General features: G+C 42.3%; 1 protein-coding gene across 7 annotated transcripts in view; it reads left to right on the plus strand.

Annotated features, from left to right (window-relative positions):
* Positions 1-21356, plus strand: part of szt2 (SZT2 subunit of KICSTOR complex) — a 421207-nt gene that overhangs the window by 277144 nt on the left and 122707 nt on the right. For all 7 annotated transcript variants that reach the window (XM_033622785.2, XM_033622790.2, XM_033622786.2 and 4 more), the window contains exons 54-55: positions 17312-17409; positions 17547-17679. In XM_033622785.2, the coding sequence (XP_033478676.2) occupies positions 17312-17409; positions 17547-17679 (231 nt within the window). The remainder of the gene's footprint in view (positions 1-17311; positions 17410-17546; positions 17680-21356) is intronic.

A 21356-nucleotide genomic window follows, 5' to 3' on the forward strand; every position in this document is an offset into this window, starting at 1 on the left:
AATTTTAAGGGCTGAGTTGTTAATTGGGAAACATTCACTTTTTGAGAATTTTAATTTATATCCGGAAAAACTGAAGAATCGATTTAGAATATTCACAATGTCAAGGGCACATGGCACAGGGTCTGAAATGTATAGCAATAGGTCATCCGCATATAAGCACATTTTTCCTGTAAATTCCACTGAAGTGCTTCAGAGTTTTCAGCATAATAGAGAGTGGCTCTATGGCCAAAGCAAAAAGGAGTGGGCTGAGAGGACAACCTTGCCGCGTAGCCCTTGACAGTGGAAAGGGTTTGGAGCATATTCTGTTAGTTATTACTGACGCTTTAGGTGAAGCATATAGCAAGTGAATCCAGCCAGTGATATGGCTGGGAACCGAGCGATAGTATAGCAAGAACAAAACTGCATTTGAATCATTAGTCTTATCTGCAGTGCATATATATATATATATATATATATATATATATATATATATATATATAATTTATGGTGCTGTTTTTTTTTTCTAATCTCAGCAAATATGGACTGAAGCAGAATCGTTTGTGAGATAGAAAGAGCTTGTGAATGTTGGAAATGACTACATAGGTATTTTCTCTTTTAATTATTATTTTGACGTTCGGACTGCACAACGCTGTGCACACACTCTGCCTGCCGCACGCAGCACGGCTTCACCTCATTGATCTGTTGCTGTCTGTCTAAACAGATTCATGGAAGCAATATTTCACAAATTGTCAGTGAAGATTCTCAGTCATCCAGGTCATGGTAATCGTAAGTGCTATATCGTAGGCAACTGGACTTGCTTGCGTTTCTTGAAGACATTTTGCCTCTCATCTAAGAAGCTTCTTCAGTTCTAAATGACTGGTACAGAGTTGCAGGCTTTAAACCCTGTGTGGGTGTGAACCCCTGCAGATTCATTAGGGTCACATGTGAACTCTTAGTTTCAGAGTCGTTAAGGTCACAGTGTGAGTCGTTGGCCCACCTGGCCACAATGTGAGTCGTTAGGCTCAGGTGGGACCAGGGGTGAATGGGTGTGAATCGTCTGGGGAGGGATCCCAAGACTGCATTGTAGGTGGGTGATAAGTGGTGTTGTAAGTCACCCCCTCTGTTTAATGATGGTCGTTCCAGCTTGATGTAGACGGCTTCTTTTACTCCTCTTTCAAACCATCTTTCTTCCCTGGCCAAGATGTGCACATTGCTGTCTTCAAAGGAGTGTCCCTTCTCCTGTAGAGCTGGCTCTACTGTGCTGTGCCATGCACTTGTAGAGTGGTTGTTTTGTTTCCCCAGTGTATAAATCTGTGCATTCCTGGCTGCACTGAACTGCATACACTACATTGCTCTGCTTTTGTCTAGGTGTTTTGTCTTTGGGGTGGACAAGTTTCTGTCTCAGTGTGTTACTGGGTTTGAAGTGCACCGGGATGTGGTGTTTATTGAAAATCCTCCTGAGTTTCTCAGACACTCCTGCGACATAAGGAATGACAATGTTGTTACGCTTTTGTGTCCCTTCCTCTCTGTCTCCTCTGGATCTTTTAGAAGTTTTTGCAAAGGCCCAGTTGGGTAGCCATAGGTTTGAAGTGCTTCCCTGATTTGTTTCTGTTTCTGTTTCAAATTTGGACTGAATGTTCACAGACAGTTGCTGCACACAATGCAGCAAAGATTTCATCAGTACCTTGCTCCTTTTAAAAAAATGTATACACCTAAACACACATGAATTACAGGCGGACATGGAATAAGGAATAAAAAAAATCCAAAGGGCATGTATATATATGTGTGTTTGCCATTATTAATGTAAATAAGCCAATCACATCAAAATTGCATTTATATGTGCCAAAGAATGTCATCTTATCGTAAAAGTAGGTTATTAGATTATTCACCTCACCATCTGATGTCACCAGCCCCTGACAGGTAACTAGTGCAGCCAGAACTTCAAACAGACAAATAGAATGGGGCCCTATTAGTCCAGGGGCTAAAGGGATCGTTTTCACACCTTGGTAGGCCCCTATCACCCACGGGGACCAAACAATTTTGGCATTTTTATCACTCTAAAGGTCTCTAGTTTATATTTTGGTATGATAGCCCTGCCTATCTAGTAGCTTAATTATAGTTATCATTCTGTAAACAAACTTACACCCATGTAGGCAAAACATTACAAATAGGGCAAAAAATCAACTAATAGATATTCCCATGTAACTTGCCCAGTTGATCACTCATATTAAGACAAGTATTTTTTGTATTACAAATTATCTGAAATATTTTATTTAAATACGCACCAATATTGTTAATGAAGGCAATCACAAGGAGGGGAAATTGATTACGCAGTTACTGTGCTAACACTCAGTGCTACTGTAGCCTACAGTAGGCCTACTAGCACTCAGAGCTGCCCAGTTGCTATTTGACTCATAACTAGGAGGCAAAGGGAGTGCTACCGCTTGCCTAAGGCGGACTCCCAGGCTAGCAGAGAGAAGGAGATGCCTTATTTAGTTAACTGAGCCGCCTGTGCAGGCAAAACCGCCGAATGACATCACAGGAGCTTCAGCAGCAGTGGTCAAACCAAACTGGTGTCCAGTGTTCCACCTGCACTGTACGTGGCCGACTTTTAGATCATGGCTTAAGGTCCTACAAGGCTATCAAGAAGCCCCTGATCAATGAGAGACAGAGGTTAGCCCGGTGTCGTTGGGCCCAGGCACACAAGAACTGGACAGCCAGGAATTGGAAGAAGATTTTGTGGTCAGATGAGTCCAGTTTCCAGCTTTATCTTCCTCCTACTAATGTGAGGGTACGCAGAAGGCCAGGCGAAGCATTATCTCCAGCATGTACAGTACCTGCTGTCAAGCATGGTGGAGGCAGTATCATGGTTTGGGGATGCATGAGTGCTGCTGGTGTTGGTCATCTCACTGTCTGTGATGGCACATTGAACTCTACCAAGTATTGTACCATTCTCGAAACCCACATGCTCCCTTCTGCGCGTGCACTGTTCCGTCGAGGTAAAAACTGGATGTTTCAACAAGATAATGCCCCTTGCCACACATCCAAGGCCAGTAGAACTTGGCTGCAGGAGCACAGTATCCAGGTCTTAGAGTGGCCAGCTCAATCCCCGGACATGAGCCCCATTGAAAATCTGTGGTGGATTATCAAAAGGTCTGTTTCAAAGCATAAACCAAAGAATTTAGAAGAATTAAAAGCAGTAATTCAAGAAGAATGGGACAAGATTACCCCTCAACAGTGTGAAAGGCTCGTGGGGAACATGCCAGCCAGGATTAGAGCTCTACTACGTGCCAATGGCAGGACTACTAAATATTAATTTGATGATGTGATGGTTTATTTATTTTTTGTTCAGTTTTGAACACATTCTCTGTTATTTGTTGACTTTGATACCGACAATGTTGAGAACTGACATATTGAAACTGTCAAGAATTTAGTTTTGTTAGTTTTTCTTGTAAACAATAAACAAAAAAATATAATTTGTATTTGTTTGTATCTGTCTAATGCAGCCACACCTTTTGAAACACAAAAAAGATTTTTCCACAAATATTTCATGATAATATTTGAGATTGTGTAAAATTTTAAGGGTGTCCGAAAACTTTTTTCCACCACTGTATGTAAGACCCAACCTCCTGCTTGCATTTACTACACAGGGGAGAGATTTCAGGATAGAAAGAGTTCAAGGACTGGGGCGTGCGTTGTAATCTATGAAGGATCCTATACTGGTTCTCAGTTAGTCTGTTGCATAAAAAGATCTTGCCTATTGATGCTATTGCATCTGACCATGCTTCCTCTCCAAACTCAGTTGCCAAGTCCCTGTGCCATAAACCTTTAATTTTATCAATATTACATAGATTGAGGGACTGTAGTTTCCTATAGAAAAGGGAAATAATTTTCTTGTTATGTTGACATTGTAACAAAAATGAGTCAATAGCTGAAGTTATTGGCTGGGCTTCAGTGAGACCTAGGCTATTAATAAAATGTCTGACCTGGAGGTAGCCATAAAAATGTTGAGATGGTACACCAAATTTGGCCCTTATTTGTTTGAAAGACAACAGTTCATCCCTCTCAAACAAATCCCCAACAATTTTAATACCATGATCATACCAGCACTGGAATATATTTGTATCAAGTCCTGGGGGAAAGGCCTTATTCTGAATAATAGGGTGAAGGGCTGGTGAGGGACCTTTACTTTGAGTGGGCTTAACAATCCTCTCCCATGTTCTGACTGACTTCTCATTAACAACAAGGCTAAGTGGAGACAACAAGGGGCAGTGCCAAGCATCAATGTGGGTTTCCTGTTTGGGATCCATAAAATGTTTCAGCCACCCAAACACTGTACGCACATGACATGCCCAATTATAAAGTTTAAAGTCAGGCAATGAAAGACCCCCACTCTCCCTGGGCAGCCGCAGCGTTTTCAAACTGAGACGCGGCTTCTTCCCATGCCAGATAAATTTTGAAACAGCTTTATCAATATCAGAGAAAACAGAATTATTTATCCTCAAAGGGAGCATCTGCATTGGGTACAGAATTCTTGGGAGAACATTCATTTTGATTAAACTCACTCTACCCATCCAGGAGAGGGGGAGGTCAAACCACCTGAGTAAGTCACTTTTTATTGAAGACAAAATGGGGAGAAAATTTAGCTTACACAGGTTGTTTAGGTTGGCAGAGATCTTAACACCTAAATATGTGAAACCAGAATCAGACCATTTAAAGGGAAAATTGGGTATTGCACCCTTATCCCCAAAGTCACCCAACGGCAGTGCTTCAGATTTGTCGAAATTAATTTTGTAACCTGAGAACTTGCCAAATAATTGTATAGTGGAGATGAGGGCAGGGACAGAAGATTCAGGCTGAGTCAAAAAGAGAATAACATCATCAGCATAAAGTGCCAGTTTATGAACAGTTCCACAGAGATTGACACCAAAAATGTTATCTGCACACCTTATTACCTCAGCTAATGGCTCAATGGCCAAAGCAAATAGCAGAGGGGACAAGGGGCAGCCCTGCCTCGTGCCTCGACCAAGATGAAATGCCATTAACCAGCACTCTTGCCATGGGGGCGCTATAGAGCAGCCTAACCCACTTAATAAATTCAGGCCCAAGTCCAAACCTCTGAAGAACTTCAAACAAATATTCAAATTCCACTCTATCAAATGCTTTAGCTGCATCTAAAGCTACACATGAAATTCTCTCTTGAGTACCGTTTGCATGTTGAATCACATTAAGAAGGCGCCTAACATTAGTGTGTGAGAACCTGTTCCTGATGAAACCTGTCTGATCAGCCATAATGAGAGCTGGAAGATGAACCTCCAGTCTCCTGGCAAGGAGTTTAGATAGCAATTTACAGTCAACCCCGATCAGGCTTATTGGCCTATATGATGAGCAGCAGTCTGAGGGTTTGCCCTTCTTTAAAATAAGCGATATATTAGCCAAATTGAGTGTTGGCGGTAATGTGCCACGTTCAAAGGACTCTGTATACATTCTGGTAAGTGGGTCCACCACCAATTTGGCCATTTTCTTATAAAATTCTGGGCAGAATCCATCGGGACCTGGAGCTTTCCCACCTGGTAAAGATTTAATTGTTTCAAAAACCTCCTCTTTAGTGACCGGATGGCAAAGAAGGTCCCTGCTCTCAGCTGACAGTGTTGGGAGATCTATATGGTTCAAAAATTTGGCCTGGTCCCCAGTGTCATTCAGGCTTTCTGGAGAGTACAAATTTTGATAAAAACATTTCATGATATTAACCAGATGTTTATTTTCAAAAAATTTAACTCCTTTATCATCTTTCAATGATGGAATGACATTAGACTCAACCCTGCCCCTTGCCAGACGAGCCAGGAGTCTCCCTGGTTTTTTAGCAGACTCAAATAATCGGTGCCTAGCATAGAAAATTGTAGTTTCTGCTTTTTGCGTAAGAAGGTTATCAAGGGCAGAACGGACTGCATCCAGCTTCAGCCGAGATGATTTAGAGAGGGACTGTTTAAACTCCCTTTCTAGGACAGAGATTTGGGATTCAAGCTCTAATTCTTGTCTGAGCGTTTCTTTCCTTTTAGCTGAGGTGTAAGATATAATAACTCCCCTTATATAGGCTTTCGCTGTCTCCCATAATGTAGATGCTGAAACCTCAGATGTATCGTTTGTAGAGAAAAAGAGCACCAGTTGTTCTTCTAACATAGATACAAAGGTGGGATTACTAAGCAAAGAGGGGTTGAGCCGCCAGTGACGTGTGGCAGGGTCATAATAAGGAGGTGTAAGTTCCAGACCAACAAGAGAATGATCAGAGAGTGCCATGGTTTTTATACTACATGTTCTAACTCTATCCAATGCTTGTCTTGAGGTAAGAAAATAATCAATCCTTGAAAATGAGTTATGTGGACGGGAGAAAAATGTGTAATCCTTCATTTTCGGGTTCAATATTCTCCAAGCGTCAAATAAATTTAAATCACAGCATAGCGCCTTGGTGGCTACTGCCATTCTAGATGGACGTGTGGATTTCCCGGAACACTGGTCCAGCTCTGGCTCCAGACAGACATTCAGGTCCCCGGCCAGAACTATGAGAGGTGATGTACTGGAAGACAAATCAGCCATCAATTTGGAATAGAAAGAAGCCTCAAATGTATTGGGGGAATATATGCACCCCAGAATAAGCCTTTCCCCATATAAGAAACCTGAAATTATTACATATCTTCCTTCGTGATCCTTTATGCATTTTTCAAGTGTCAAAGGCAGCCTTTTATGTAGCAAGATCGCCACCCCCCTACTTTTGGAATTAAAAGAAGAATAGAAAACTTGACCCACCCAGTCTCTTCTTAATTTCACATGTTCAAGGTCACTTAAGTGGGTCTCTTGTATAAAAGCTATCTGGGCCGCTTCCTTTTTGAGGGATGAGAGAATTTTACGTCTTTTAACTGCATTATTAATTCCCTTTACATTCCATGTAATACATTTAGTGACACTCATCTTAAGGATGTATTTCCCATGTACATGAACATTGGTGTCCACAAAAACCTGTAGCTCTTAGACACTGAAAAGAACAGAAAAGAAAATAAAGCTGTCATGTGAAAAAAGAGGTCGTTCCCAAACGACGACCGCACACTAAGAGGAACCAGAACCCACCCAAAACAGAAAAACAAACTCAAATGTGACCAGTAGGTCTCAAATACCCATGGGGTCTTACAAGGGGACGTGATGCTAAAGGGGGCCATCACTATAGAGAGGGCATGAGAGAGAAAAGAACACAAATCCCCCCCCCCCCCCCCCAAAAAAAAAAGACCCCCGCTCCAATCCCAATTTGGCAACAATATAATTAGATAGCACCTAAACAAATCTGGGCAAAATTCAGTAGTGTCCGCACCTCTGTCAAACACAGATCCATGTGCCTAAAATTACATTATCTCTCTAACTATTCGGTGTATGATAAAGTAACCACCAAGGATGTAAACAAGAAAAACAGAGTAGCACAAAGATCAAATCAGAGACAGTTTTAACAAAGCCAACATTATAATAATGAAGCTCCAGAGCTTTCAAGCTTTTAACTGAGCTAAACTTGGTCTAAATGTAGTCCTGGCAGAAGAATACCACATAATGGAGAGATTCTTACCACAAAAAGTCTATAGGTGTAAGTATAGAGCTGGCATGACCATTTCTTGTGGCGTGTTTATATCCATACCTCACCGACAGTATGGTCAGTCAAGCGTGGCCAGAAAACGCCGAGCCTCCTCTGCGTCATTGAAACCGCGCTCTGTCCCGTTATGCTGTATCACAAGCCTGGCTGGAAACCGCATCATGAATCTAATGTCCTTGTCTATAAACTTTCGAACTACATCATTATAGGAGTGACGCTTCAGACGAACCGCGCTGGACAGGTCCTGATGGATGAAGATGCGCGACCCCCCCATGTTCCAGGTTTTTCACCTTTATTGCGGCTGCTAAGATCCGAGGCTTGTCCCGGGAGTTGTGGAGTTTGATGATCACCGGTCTGGGTCGGTCACTCCTCGGTCCGGCGGTCCGTTGCGCGCGGTCCATCTTTATGCGCCCCTTTGCGGCGGACAAACCGAGCAACGTTGGTAACCAGGATTCAAAGAACTCCAGAGGATTTTCACTCTCTGTGCCTTCCTTCAAATTTAAGATCCGTATGTTGTCGCGTCTGCTACAGTTTTCCACGTCGTCTATCTGCTCGGCCATGGTCACCTGCTTGTCCTCCACCTGTGAAAGACGGAGCTCGAGGGTGGCGACCTGATCCTCCACGGCGGAGACCCGCTGTTCAGCTTCAGTGATGCGTTTAGCCTGACCTTCCAGGCTGCCGGCGATTCTGTCCAAAGTGTCGGTTAGTTTTGAAAACTTCTGCTCCATAATTTCATTTATGTTTTGAGTAACTTCCCGCACCAGCTCGGACATGTCCATGCCGCTAGCTCCCGTCTTGCTAGCTGCCGGAGAGGAAGTACCGTTAGCCGCCATGCTAGGCCGCGGCGGGTGATCCGTAATCTTCGACTGGGTTGTTTGCCTCAAATTAGCCGGTCTTTCTTCTTGAGACTGACTGCCAAGTTTATTTGCCATGTTATAATATCGTTAGAGTAGCATCAGGTTGGTATAAGGTGCTTTTAGGCTGAAAAATATCGGGACCAGAGCGGGAGCTCCGCGAAGACACAGCCTTCAGCCACCCATCGTCACGTGACCCCCTGTCTCTTTATCTTTAACGTTACTCGGCTTGGCTTTCTCTTGCATGCATTCTTAGTACTTTTCTCTGTGCTGTCTCAAGTGCTGAGTGTGTGTTGTTGAGTGTGAGTGGTTGAGGTGCCGCGGGATGTGGCGACTTTAACTTTTAAAGTTTTACACAGCACATCTTTCTGTTAAACGTCGCCGTACCTGAATCCAAAGTATCACCATATAATAGACACTGGGTTATTTTTCGCCACCAACTCCTCGCCTGTTCATGGTCGTGCTCATGCTCTTCTTCAGCATCCATGTTTGTCACTGCTGCAAGCCAGGTGGTCACCTGACCATACGTGCTGCACACACCATAGCTTGTGGACGTAATGTCAACAAACTCCACACACTACAGGAGAGGTAGTCACATTCACAGGCACACACTTTAACATTCATTTACATTAAATCGCAAATCACAGCCTTTTACATGGTTATGTAATCACACAGCCTGACATCGCAATTGCAACTGCGATTAGATTAACTGTGCAGCACTAGTCAGGGGCCCTCAATAAATTCTGGGAGACCAACAATCCTGATGTTGTTTCGCCGGCTTCGCCCCTCCAGGTCAGTAGCTTAAGCTTTGAGTTTAGCACAAGCCTCCGCTATGCTGAAACAGGATGCCTCGAGGGTCTGGATGCGTTCTTCGGTTAAATTGGCGTTGGTCTCTAGACTTGCAGTTTGCTCACCATAGTCGGTCACTGTGGCTTTCACCACATCCAGTTTGGTTTCAAGAGATGCAAACGCCAGTTTAAACTCAGTGGAGAGGGCTGACGATATAGACTGGTGGTGTTCCTCCAGCAGGCTAGCCAGACCATGCATGCTAATCCGGTCAGCGTTGGTAGCCGGCTTGTCTTTCTTGTTGTCCTCCTTTTTTGTCTTGGCTTTGGAGGTCATAGTACGGCTTGAAAATAGCATCTGCCTTTACTGAAAAAACGGGGTTGAGTTTTTGGGTTATTAAAAGTAATAAATAGTCAAGTCGCGGGAGAGCGCAAAATATGCGTCTGCTCCATTCCTCTCACCACCGGAAGTCCTCGTGTTGTCTGGACTATTTCAAAGCCATGTCTTTCTCCCGGTACCGATGGAAGCACAGGATCTGGGTGTTGGAAATACATCTGCTCCCATAGCTTGTCTCAGCAAATTGGATGCAAACGTAGTGGGATCCTGACCATCTTAGCTTCCCTCAGGTATATTTAGGATGTACAGGTTGGCTCTGCGAGACCTATTTTCCGGATTTTCAAGGTGGTCTTACAGAGACGCGTTCTGGACCTCAAGGGTTTTGATGGTGGTGATGGTGTGATCATTTGTTTGTTTTTATAAAGCCCAATATCACAAATCACAATTTGCCTCACAGGGACATCCCTCTGTCCTTAGGATCCTCGCAGCGGATAAGGAAAAACTCCCCCAAAAACAGTGAACAGGGAAAAAATACGATAGAAACCTCAGGAAGAGCAACTGAGGAGGGATCCCTCTTCCAGGACAGACAGACGTGCAATAGATGTCGTACAGAACAGATCAGCATAATAAATTAACAGTAATCCGTATGACACAATGAGACAGAGAGAGAGAGAGAGAGAGAGATGCAGGACAGATGTTAACGGTAATAGCTTACAATAACATTAATGAAAGTAATAATATTATAGTTATAGTTCTGGCTACTGTGGTACAATATGTTGAAAGTATATATTAATATCTGATAGTATACATGTGTGACAATAGTCATATGTGTATAATAACAGTAGAAGTATGACTAATGACTAATGATGGCAGCAGCAGCAGGAGGCATCTGGCAGGACCACGGCAGCAGCACAACCACACACGTCACGCTGTCCAGGCACCGCTGTGATATGAGTTAATCTGAGAGACAGTGGAGCACAAAGGCTCTGGAGAAGAAGCCGAGTTAGTGACATCCAGAATGGCCGAGTTAGCAAGATGCAGTGAGTGAGTGAGTGTGAGAGTGAGAGAGAGAGAGAGAGAGAGAAGGAGAGAAGGTGCCCGGTGTATTATAGGAGGTCCCCTGGCAGACTAGGCCTAAGTCAGCCTAACTAGGTGCTGGTACAGGGCAAGCCTGAGCCAGCCCTAACTATAAGCTTTATCAAAGAGGAAAGTCTTAAGTCTAGTCTTAAATGTGGAGACGGTGTCTGCCTCCCGGACCGTAACAGGAAGATGATTCCACAGGAGAGGAGCCTGATAGCTGAAGGCTCTGGCTCCTGATCTACTTTTGGAGACTTTAGGGACCACGAGTAACCCTGCGTTCTCAGAGCGCAGTGTTCTGGTGGGATAATATGGCACTATGAGCTCACTAAGATATGACGGAGCTTGACCATTTAGAGCTTTATAAGTTAACATAGGATTTTAAATTCAATTCTGGATTTTACAGGGAGCCAGTGCAGAGAAGCTAAAACAGGAGAAATATGATCTTGTTTCTTAGTTCCTGTTAGTACACGTGCTGCTGCATTCTGAATTAGCTGGAGAGTTTTTAAAGACTTATTAGAGCTACCTGATAATAGAGAGTTACAGTAATCCAGCCTTGAGGTAACAAAAGCGTGGACCAATTTTTCTGCATCTTTTCGGGTCAGGATAGGCCTAATTTTTGCAATATTACGCAGATGAAAAAATGCAGTCCGTGAGGTTTGTTTTAAATGAGAATTAAAAGACAAATCTTGATCAAATATTACTCCGAGGTTTCTTACGGTAGTGCTAGAGGCCAGAGCAATGCCATCTAGAGAAACTATGTCATCAGATAAAGAGTCTCTGAGTTGTTTGGGGCCAAGAACAATAACTTCAGTTTTGTCTGAATTTAACATCAGCTGTGAAAAGCCGCTCAAAGTTTTCTCCTGCCAGAGCCTTTGTTGAGGTAAGAGGGCTTTGAAAAGTGTTGACTGTGTCAAGTAGTCCATCCACTGAAGCTTGCAGGGGTTAGATTGAGTCTTGAATTAGTGTGGCCATGTCTTCCTTAAGGCTAGTACATTTTTTTGCCAGTTCAGATTTGCTGTCAACAGTACCATCTGCGGTGGACGCAGCTGCCGCCGCCATGGTTGCTAGTTTGCTGGCGAAGCCAACACTAGAACATGTGGCTGGAGTGTGCATGTTCATTTGTCTCTCCACTGTCTCCTACATAGTCAAACCGGAAGTCCGTGAACACGGTATACCTCAAGGGAATTTCTTCAGATTTGGCACAGATGTCCACTGTGTGTGACTCAGCAATGAACTGATTAGTTTTTAGTGGTCATTAGATAGATAGATAGATAGATAGATAGATAGATATATTTGTGTGTCACAAAGTGACAGAAATTCGTCTTTGACAGGTACAAATACGGAAACATTAAAGCAACATTAAAAGCACAATACCAAAGCATACAAACAGGGGCTGTTAAAAAAAGGAACACGTGTCTATTTCTGGTTGTTCAAAACGGTTATTGCAGAGGGGATGAAGGATTTTTTTGTAAATGTTTTTCCAGGCCAGTGGAACCTTATAAAGTTTCCCTGATGGCAGCAACTGAAAGCAGTGGTGGAGGGGGTGAGAGGGGTCTTCTGTGATCAGGGTGGCTGTGCAATTCCAAAAGGGGAGGTTGTGGTGATCCAATGATTTTGCTGGCCTGGTTTACTATGCGGAAGAGTTTTGTTTTGTGTTTGGATGAGAGGGAGCTGTACCAGGATCAGATGTTGAAGGTGAGTATGGATTTGATCAGTGACTGGTAAAACAAAGTTAAAATATGACTGCTGACGCTGAAAGTCCTTAATTTCCTCAGCAGGTAGAGGCGCTGTTGTTGTTTTTTTTTTTTAATATGGTGTCTGCATGCTGAGAGAAGGATAGACAGTTGTCTAGGTCTGTTCCTAAGTATTTAAAAGACTCAACCTGCTCTACAAGCTGACCCTGGATGCTGAGTGGTTTAAAAAGAGTGGTTGCTGACTCTCTTCTATCCCCGCAACACAGCTCTTTGGTTTTTGAGACATTTAGCTCAAGAGAGAGCTGATTATATTAGATAGTACTTTATTAATCCCTTGGGAGGGTTCCCTCAGGGAAATTGAGCTAAATGTCTGGGCCAGGTTTTCAACAACCTGCTGATACTGGTTCAGAGCAGTGGTGTCAGTCAGGTGAGCCACAAGGGCCATGTCATCTGCGTATTTAAAAAGATTCATTCCCTCACTGTTACAAGTGATGTTGTTGGTGTAAGCAGAGGAGAGAACTGCAGATAAAACACAACCCTGGGGTACACCTGTGTTTAAAATCAGCTTGTTTGATTTAAAACCTTTAAAAAGCCTGTTGTGGTCTGTCATATGAAAAGTTCCTAATCCATTTGTGTTAAAAGTAGAGGAGAAGTCCATAAATAAGACCCTGGTGTGAGGGTGTGCAGAGTCCAGGTGTTTAGTAACAGAATCCAACAGTGTGACATTTGCATCCTCTACACCTCGTTTTGCCTTGTAGGCAAACTGAAAAGGGTCCGTTTTGTGTGACAGCATTTTGGACAGGAGTCCAGTCTCTCCATGCACAGCACAGAAGTCAGGGCCACTGGTCTACAGTCCTTCAGCTCCTTAGCTGGTGACTTTTTGGGGATTGGAATTATAGTGGATTTCTTCCACTGATTGGGGACATATCCAGAGTCCAAAAGATACTCAAACAGTCTAGTGAACACTCCACCTAGCTGAGTGGAGCAGTCCTTGAGCACCCTGCCTCTGAGCTTGTCAGGGCCAGAGGCCTTATGTGGTTTGATTCGGTGAAGGATGGAGGTCACCTGCTGCATGTCGATGATGATAGCTGGGTGGGAGGAGATGGAAGTTGAGCAGTTAAAGTTGGATGGAGTGCTGTTGCTGTTAAACCGGGCGAAGAAGATGTTGAGTTGCTCTGCAAAGGGAGCGGGGTCCGGGCAGCTGACCACTGCAGGTTTGGGGGCTCTGTCCGTCATGATGTTTAGACCCTGCCACACCTGCTTTGCATTGCCAGATGTTAATTTTCGCTCCACGTTGTTCCTGTAGTTGATTTTTGCAAGCTTGGCCATCCTTCTGAACTCTTTCTCCAACTCCCTCACTCTGAATCTGTCTCCTTGCACAAATGCTGCTCTCTTTTGTATTAGGCAGATTTTCATGTCCCTTGTGACCCATTTTTTTTATTATTTGGGTGAATAATTGTCTTTTTGGTCTGTGTGACCGTATCCTCACAAAATAAAATGTAGGAGGTCAGCACATCAGTCAGCATGTTAAAATCACAACCACAGGTATCAAAAAACAAGACCCAATCTGTCAAAGCAACCCTTGAGTGTTTTGGTTGCTTCGTCATTCCAGACTCTTATGGTTTTTGTGATGGGTTCATCTGTCTTCAGTTTTGATCTGTATGTGGAAAGTAATAAAATAACATTATGGTCTGAGCGGCCAAGAGGGGGGCATGGTTTTGAGGTATATACACCAGGGATGTTACCATAGCACATGTCCAGTATGTTCTGTTTTCTTGTGGGGGTTGTGACATACTACAGTAGATTTGGCAGATGTGTGGTAATGTCACACCGGTTGAAGTCCCCCAGTAGAAATACTGGCTGTTCCCCAGTTTGATTAACTGCTCTGTTGTAGTAGTCAGCTAAATGTTCAGCAGCTAGATTAAAATCAGGACCTGGTACATATACTAAAATGACAGTGATCTGAGAAAATTCTCGTGGTAAGTAGCATGGTCTAAAAGACACAGTCATCAGTTCATAATGTTTGCAGCATACAGTCTCTCTCACTGTGGCATTTGCTGCCAATCTACTTTTGACTGCCATGCAGAGCCCGCCCCCAATCGACTTCCGTGTTCTCACTGCATCCCTGTCAAAGCGAGTGATGTTAAAACCACTCAGGCAAAACTCTGTGCCCACCTAGTATTGTATTGTCAAAGTTCAAGGTCACTGTGACCTTGTCTGTCTAATTCTCGTGAATGTGATAACTCAAGAACACCCATATTCTCAAGTGAATTTCTTAAAATTTGGCACTAAGATTGACTTGGACTCAAGGATGAACTAATTAGATTTTAGTAGTCAAGGGTCAAAGGTCAAGGCCACTGTGACATCGCATCCATTTCCTTCTCTTGAATGCAATAGCTCAAGAACAATTTGAAGGAAATTTGACACACATGTCAACTTGGAATCACATTGATCTAATGATGATTTCGGTGGTCAAAGGTCAAGGTCAGCGTGACCATGCATCCATCTCAGTGTCGTGAATGTAATATCTCAAGAACACTCAAAGATAATTTTTTTGAATTTGACACAAACCTTCACTTGGACTAAAGAGTAAACTGATTATAATTTTGTGGTCAAAGGTAAAAGGTCAAAGGTCAGTGCGACCTCAAAAAACATATTTTTGGCCATAACTCAAAAATTAATACGCTAATTATGACAAAACTTCACACAAATGTCTGATAGGATAAAATAATGAAGTGATAACATTTTTTTATACAAAAGGTTAAAGGTCAACTTCACTGTGACATCAAATTTTTTGTAAAAAAACACTTGCCATTACTCAGTGTAGTACATCAGGAACAGAAGGGGAGACATATGACTGAATTGGTGACACAAATCTTGGTTTCTACTTTGAAACTGTGCTGATTGTATAGATCTGTGTGTAAAGCATCCAGGTTTTTACAGACATAGATGTAAATTGTAAGAAAAACTTGACTGGTGCACAGAGGCATAAAACCGTGTGGCGGTAATTCTAGTTTCTATCACAGAATACAGATCTGCTTAGTGGTTGCCACAAGGGAGAAAATTTTACTGTGTCATGACAGTGCCCCCTGGCCTACAAACCACACTCTACTTTAGCTTTCTAGCTGACGCTTCTTTAGTCTTGATTTTCTTTTTTCAGTTTGATTATTTGATAGGGAAAAAGCTGACTGATCAACACAAATAAATGACTGTATGGTTAATACAGCTATCAAACAAGAATTCACCAATTAAAAACTGCACTGCTAGTGTCTGTATGCAGACAAGACAACTTATTAGCTAAAGAGCTGTAGCACCTTTTTGACAGTGATTGACAAGCCTTTAAACCAGTACAGCTCGGGCCGTATTCACAAAGCCTCCTAATACAAAGAGTTGCTCCCAGTGACAAAATTCCAAGAAAATTCTTACTGTACGTTCATACCAGAAGTTTCCAAAGAGGCAAAGTCTGTCGTGGACGCCCAAAAAGCACAACTGTCAAAAATATTTGTGGCAGCTTTGGTCGCTCTAGTCGCTCATCACGTGAATCATTGAACGTTCGATCGTGCTTGTCAATTTAAAGGAGCCGCAAAGTGGGCTACTGGCTTGAAAGCTGTTGTCCAGTCAGAAAGATTATAGTTGGCCTACAGAAAGTTATGTTTGGTCAATGAAAACAGAAAACGTATGTCAGCCTATTCAAACCAAGCAAGGAATACCTGCATGCTACGTCGCAACATTAGTCTGCAATTCTCTCCTCTATACTAACATTACACACTTTAAAACTCACCAGACTGACCAACTACCTCCCCAAGCCTCATTCTTTTTATTTTGGTCTCTGTAACCGAACAGCGACACATTATAAAGGACTGAGTGGGCGCGAACGCAAGTAATAAACTTCTCGATATCCATTGTCGAAACAAGTGTGCTGTAGGAAGCAAAGTTAAATGGCTTGTTCTCTGGGACCCGCTTCATCGAAGCACGTCAGCATTCCAATTGGTTGCCGCCGAACCGCGTCAGAGCTCATTACCATAAAGTTAAAAGAGTTTTAACTCTCCTCCGTAGCTGCTCCGGCCACTTTGTTCGCCCAAGACTCGCGGCTGACGACCAGGTTGCCCGATTCGCCAGGCTGTCATTGAAAATGAATGACGTCCACCGCTTTGGAAGCTCTGGTCGCTGTTGGTGTGAACGTACAGTTAGAATTGTGACGTTTTCTCAGAATTTCCCCTTAAGGTTAAGACTAGGTCCTTGTAAAGATAAAAGTTAATCACAGAGCATCTTAAGCTGAAAACCTGTCAGAGTAGAGAGGAGGAATTTTAACAGGCTTTAGAGTTTCTTTAGCAGAGGAGAAAACTGTGGAAAGACAAAGATGTAGGAGAAATATTCTCCAAACAATGAATAACAATGAGGAAATGAAATGCTACAGATTATACTGTGCAGGGATAATACGCATGGTTGATATCATTAGGGATATGCACCCATTTCCCACCTAGCACTATATTTCTAGGAACAAAATGATCACAATACTAAAACTGGTAAAATGCAACAGTGCAGCAGTGATGACTTGGGTCTGTCTCAACATTCCATCAGTAGAGTGATCACACCAACAATGACAACACTTTCACAGTCAGTAGTTCATTTCATTTCCACTGGGTGTCCACACCTTGCAGGCTCACTAAAGGGCATGTCTGTGACAGCCAATCACATATGTTAAAAGGATGCATCATACCTAGCAACGGGGTCAATGATAGCCCCTCTCTAAGGTAAAAGCGTCTGTCCCTTCCTTGCTCAGAGTTGCTCTGAGAACTTTTCTAAATCACTCCTAGTCTAGGGCTCCTTACTAAACTTGTATAGGCTAAGTTAGGAGCTCTCTGAGAGTTTTCCTAGAATGTCCGTGGATATGGCCCCAGGTCTGTATTCTGGAGCACTCTAATGCAGTATGGGTGTTTGTGGCTGTGTAGGAGGCAGGTGTCTCAGTTGGAAGAGGGAGATGCAGGCACGTTACACCCCATCTACCAGGTTACCTGCCAGCCATGGATCACTTTCATGGCTAAACTTGGTAAGTGTTATTTCAGTACCTCATATTTTCTGCCAATATGGGAAAATAATTTCATAAAGACTTCATATTCTGTATGCTGGAGTTTCTCTCACTACCTATATTTCTTTTTCCATTCTGACTTGGCCTCTGGAACACAGGCTGCCCCTCCATTCAGCAGTGCACGGCTGAAACGGCTTCACACTTCCTGCTGCCCTCCATCTTGGCAGAGATTGTCAGTTTGGTCAGTTCTCTGGCCAGTGATACAACAGTAAAGGCATTTGAAAAGACAAGGTGAGTTATTTGTGCTGGGTATGAAGTGAGTGGTAGAATGCAACACGCATTACTTGCTTGTGCCATATAAAATTGACAGGGATGAACGTGGCGTTGTGTCCCACCGGCCTCTGTGGTCTTCAACGATACACCTCAACCGAAAGTCCAGCTGCCCTCAGTGCTTACTTGTCAAATTATATTACAGCTTATTTTTTTTCTTTGACTTTGATCAACATTTCAACTGTTTTCAACTCCTGACTTATAGTGCACTCAGTAGCATGTAGATCTAAGTGACCAAGTAACCACCCAGGCTGATAGCTGCCACTCTAGACAATAATAATAATAATAATAATAATAATAAATTTTATTTGAAGGCGCCTTTCTTGGCACTCAAGGACACCGTACAGATACACAAAATGACATTAAAAAGACATTAAAAAGAAACAACAATTTAAAAAACAAAACAAAAAACAATAGAAAGTGACAGAGCAATTGGCATCAGATGGAATAGGCAGTTTTAAACAGATGTGTTTTGAGTTGTGATTTGAAATGGGGGAGTGAATGTTTCTGAGTTGGGGTGGTAATGAATTCCAGAGACGGGGAGCAGAGCGGCTGAGTGCTCTGCTCCCCATGGTGGTGAGGCGGGCGGAGGGGACAGACAGGTGTGTGGAGGAAGAGGATCTGAGGGAGTGGGAGGGAGTAGGAACATGGAGGAGGTTGGACAGATATGAGGGGACGATGCAATACTTGTATTTCCAGCAGATGTGTTGCAGCCTGTTCTACAAAGTGTCCCAAAAGCTCATAAACCTACCAACACTTTAGATGTTTAAATTCAAATGGTTTAGCAATTTGTTTTGTTTTTTTGTTTTGTTTTGTTTTTTCCAGAAAGTTTTTTTTTTTTTTTTTTGTTACCATAGTGCCTAGTTGCATAAAATGTCTTAAGAAAATTTTATCCTTTGTGTCTTCCCTTAAATAAGCTGAGCAAATTGTCATTTCAAGTCATGTCCATAGGAAATATCCTTGATAATTAGATTAATGTATATAGTGCATTTTCAAGACTTTCTTTTGCAATTTTTAATATACAATGGCCATATCAGCAAGAACAAGGGGAAACTTACAGTGGTACTGTACCCTCACTGGTAACTTATTTCAAATAAAGACTGATTTACAGAATAAAAGTGTCCAGTGCACAGTGGTTAGAGACAAGGAAACCCTTGCAGATATTTGATCATGTACTTTACATTTGTCATTCCCACAGAATAGATGATACAGTGGCATGCAAAAGTTTAGGCAACCCCTGGTCAAAATTTTGTTTACTGTGAATGGTTAAGTAATACAATACAAATTTATTTATGTAGCACATTTAAAAACAACAGCGTTGAAGTGTTGTACGAAAAATATGCGTGACAAAAATACAAAACACGAAAAGTTTGTTAACACGAAGAACACAAAATTCAGATCACAAAGCAACCTGCTATCACACAGAGACTGCGAAGGCCAGAGAAAACAAATGGGTTTTTAAACGAGACTTAAAAACAGGCAATCTGTCAGCAGACCTCAATGCTCAAGAGGAAACACAGGGGTGCAGGAGACTAGACAAGTAAGAGGGGGCCAACCCATTTAGAGCCTTAAAAGTAAACAATAAGATCTTAAAATGAATCCTAAAAGACATAGAAAGCCAGTGTAGGGACTGTAATATCGGGGAAAATGTGCTCTTGCCTGCGTGCTCCAGTTAAAAGTTGAGCAGCCGCATTCTGAAATAATTGGAGCTGTGAAATGCAAGTCTAAGAGACACCAACAAGGAGGGCATTACAATAGTCAAGTCTTGTGGAGACAAAAGCATGGATACCCTCTCAAAGTCATTAAAAGAAAGGAAGGGCTTAACCTTTGATAAGATCCTTAACTGGAAAAAGCTGGATTTTACAATGGAATTTATCTGTTGATCCATTTTAAGACTGTTGTCAATTTTGACCTCAAAATTTGTCACAGTAGGTTTAAGATACGAAGCAAGAGAAACCAGATCAAGAGGGGCTTTAGAGGTACTGGTGGGTCCGAACATTATAACCTGTCTTGCTTTCATTAAAATTTAGAAAATTACGGGCCAACCACGCTTTAATGTCAATAAGACATTTTAATAAGGGCTCTAAGCAACTCGGGTCATTGGCTTTTAGGGGCATGTAGATTTGGCTATCATCAGCATAAAGTAGGTGTAAGATGATCTCCAAAAGGCATGAAGTTAAAGATGAAACTCACTTTTCAAAATTTTATGCAAGATTATGGTATTATTCTAGTTTTTATAATTTTAGAGTGGAAGAAAAGGATAAGAGCACCAAGCAAAGATTTGCACACTAAGACTTTTGAGCTCTCACACAACTTTATAACAGGGTCTCAGACCTTAATTAGCTTGTTAGGGCTATGGCTTGTTCACAGTACTCATTAGGAAAGGCTAAGTGATACAAATTTCAAAGCTTTGTGAATATTCTGACTCCTGAAACCTTGTACCAACAATCAGCAGCTAAGGGCTGTCCTGAACAGCTACCTAGTACTCTGAAAACTAAAATGACTGATGCCCAAAAAGCAGGAGAAGGCTATAAGAAGATAGCAAATGTTTTCAAGTAGCTGTTTCCTCAGTTCATAATGTAATTAAAAAATGGCAGTTAATAGGAACTGTGGAGGTCAAGTTAAGGTCTGCAAGACCAAGAAAACTTTATGAGAAAGCTGCTCAAAGGAATGTTAGAAAAGCAATTCAAAAGCCCTGTTTTACTCCAAAAGACCTGCAGAAAGATTTAGCAGACTCTGGAGTGGTGGTGCACTGTTTTACTGTGCAGTGATACCTGTACAAATATGACTTTCATGGAAGAGTCATCAGAAGAAAACCTTTCTTGTATCCTCACAACAAAATCCAGCATCAGAAGTTTGCAAAGGAGCATCTAAACAAGCCTGATGCTTTTTGGAAACAAGTCCTGTGGACTTAAAATAGTTAAATAGTTAAAATAGAACATTTTGGACACAATGAGCAAAGGTATGTTTAGAAAAAAAAAAGAGGTTGTAGAATTTCATGAAAAGAACACCTGTCCAGCTGTTAAACACGGGGGTGGATGGATCATGCTTGTGTAGCAGCCAGTGGCACAGGGAACATTTCACAGGTAGAGTGAAGGATGGATTCAGTTAAATTCCAGCAAATCTGGTACACATCACATCATCTGTAAAAAACAAACAAACTTAAAGATCAAGAGAGGACGGCTTCTTCAACAGGACAATGATCCTAAACACACCACCGAATCCAAAGGGACTACCTCAAGAGGTGCAAACTGAAGGTTTTGCCAAATCTGTAGATAGACCTCAAAAGAGCAGTGCATGCTAGACAGCGGATGAATCTCACAGAACTAGAAGCCTTTTGCAGGAAGGAATGTGGAACTGAAAGACTCATAGCTGGTTACAAGAGGTGTTTAGAAGCTGTGATACTTGCTAAAGGGGGTGTTACTAGATACATGCAGGATGCCCAAACCTTTGCTTCAAACATAACGTTAGTAACGTCCTGCACAGTCAAACGCAACCCCGGAGTTTTGAAACGTATCTGGGGTCAGTGATGACTGATGAGTTTTATAATATAACATAAATGCTAACATTAGATAGTACTGGTGACTGGCAACAAACAAGGAGGCTCAGGCAACATTAGGCTACAGTAGGCTAACCGT

The sequence above is a fragment of the Epinephelus lanceolatus genome, chromosome 6 (assembly GCF_041903045.1).
Source record: "Epinephelus lanceolatus isolate andai-2023 chromosome 6, ASM4190304v1, whole genome shotgun sequence".
In the NCBI taxonomy this organism is placed as follows: domain Eukaryota; kingdom Metazoa; phylum Chordata; class Actinopteri; order Perciformes; family Serranidae; genus Epinephelus; species Epinephelus lanceolatus.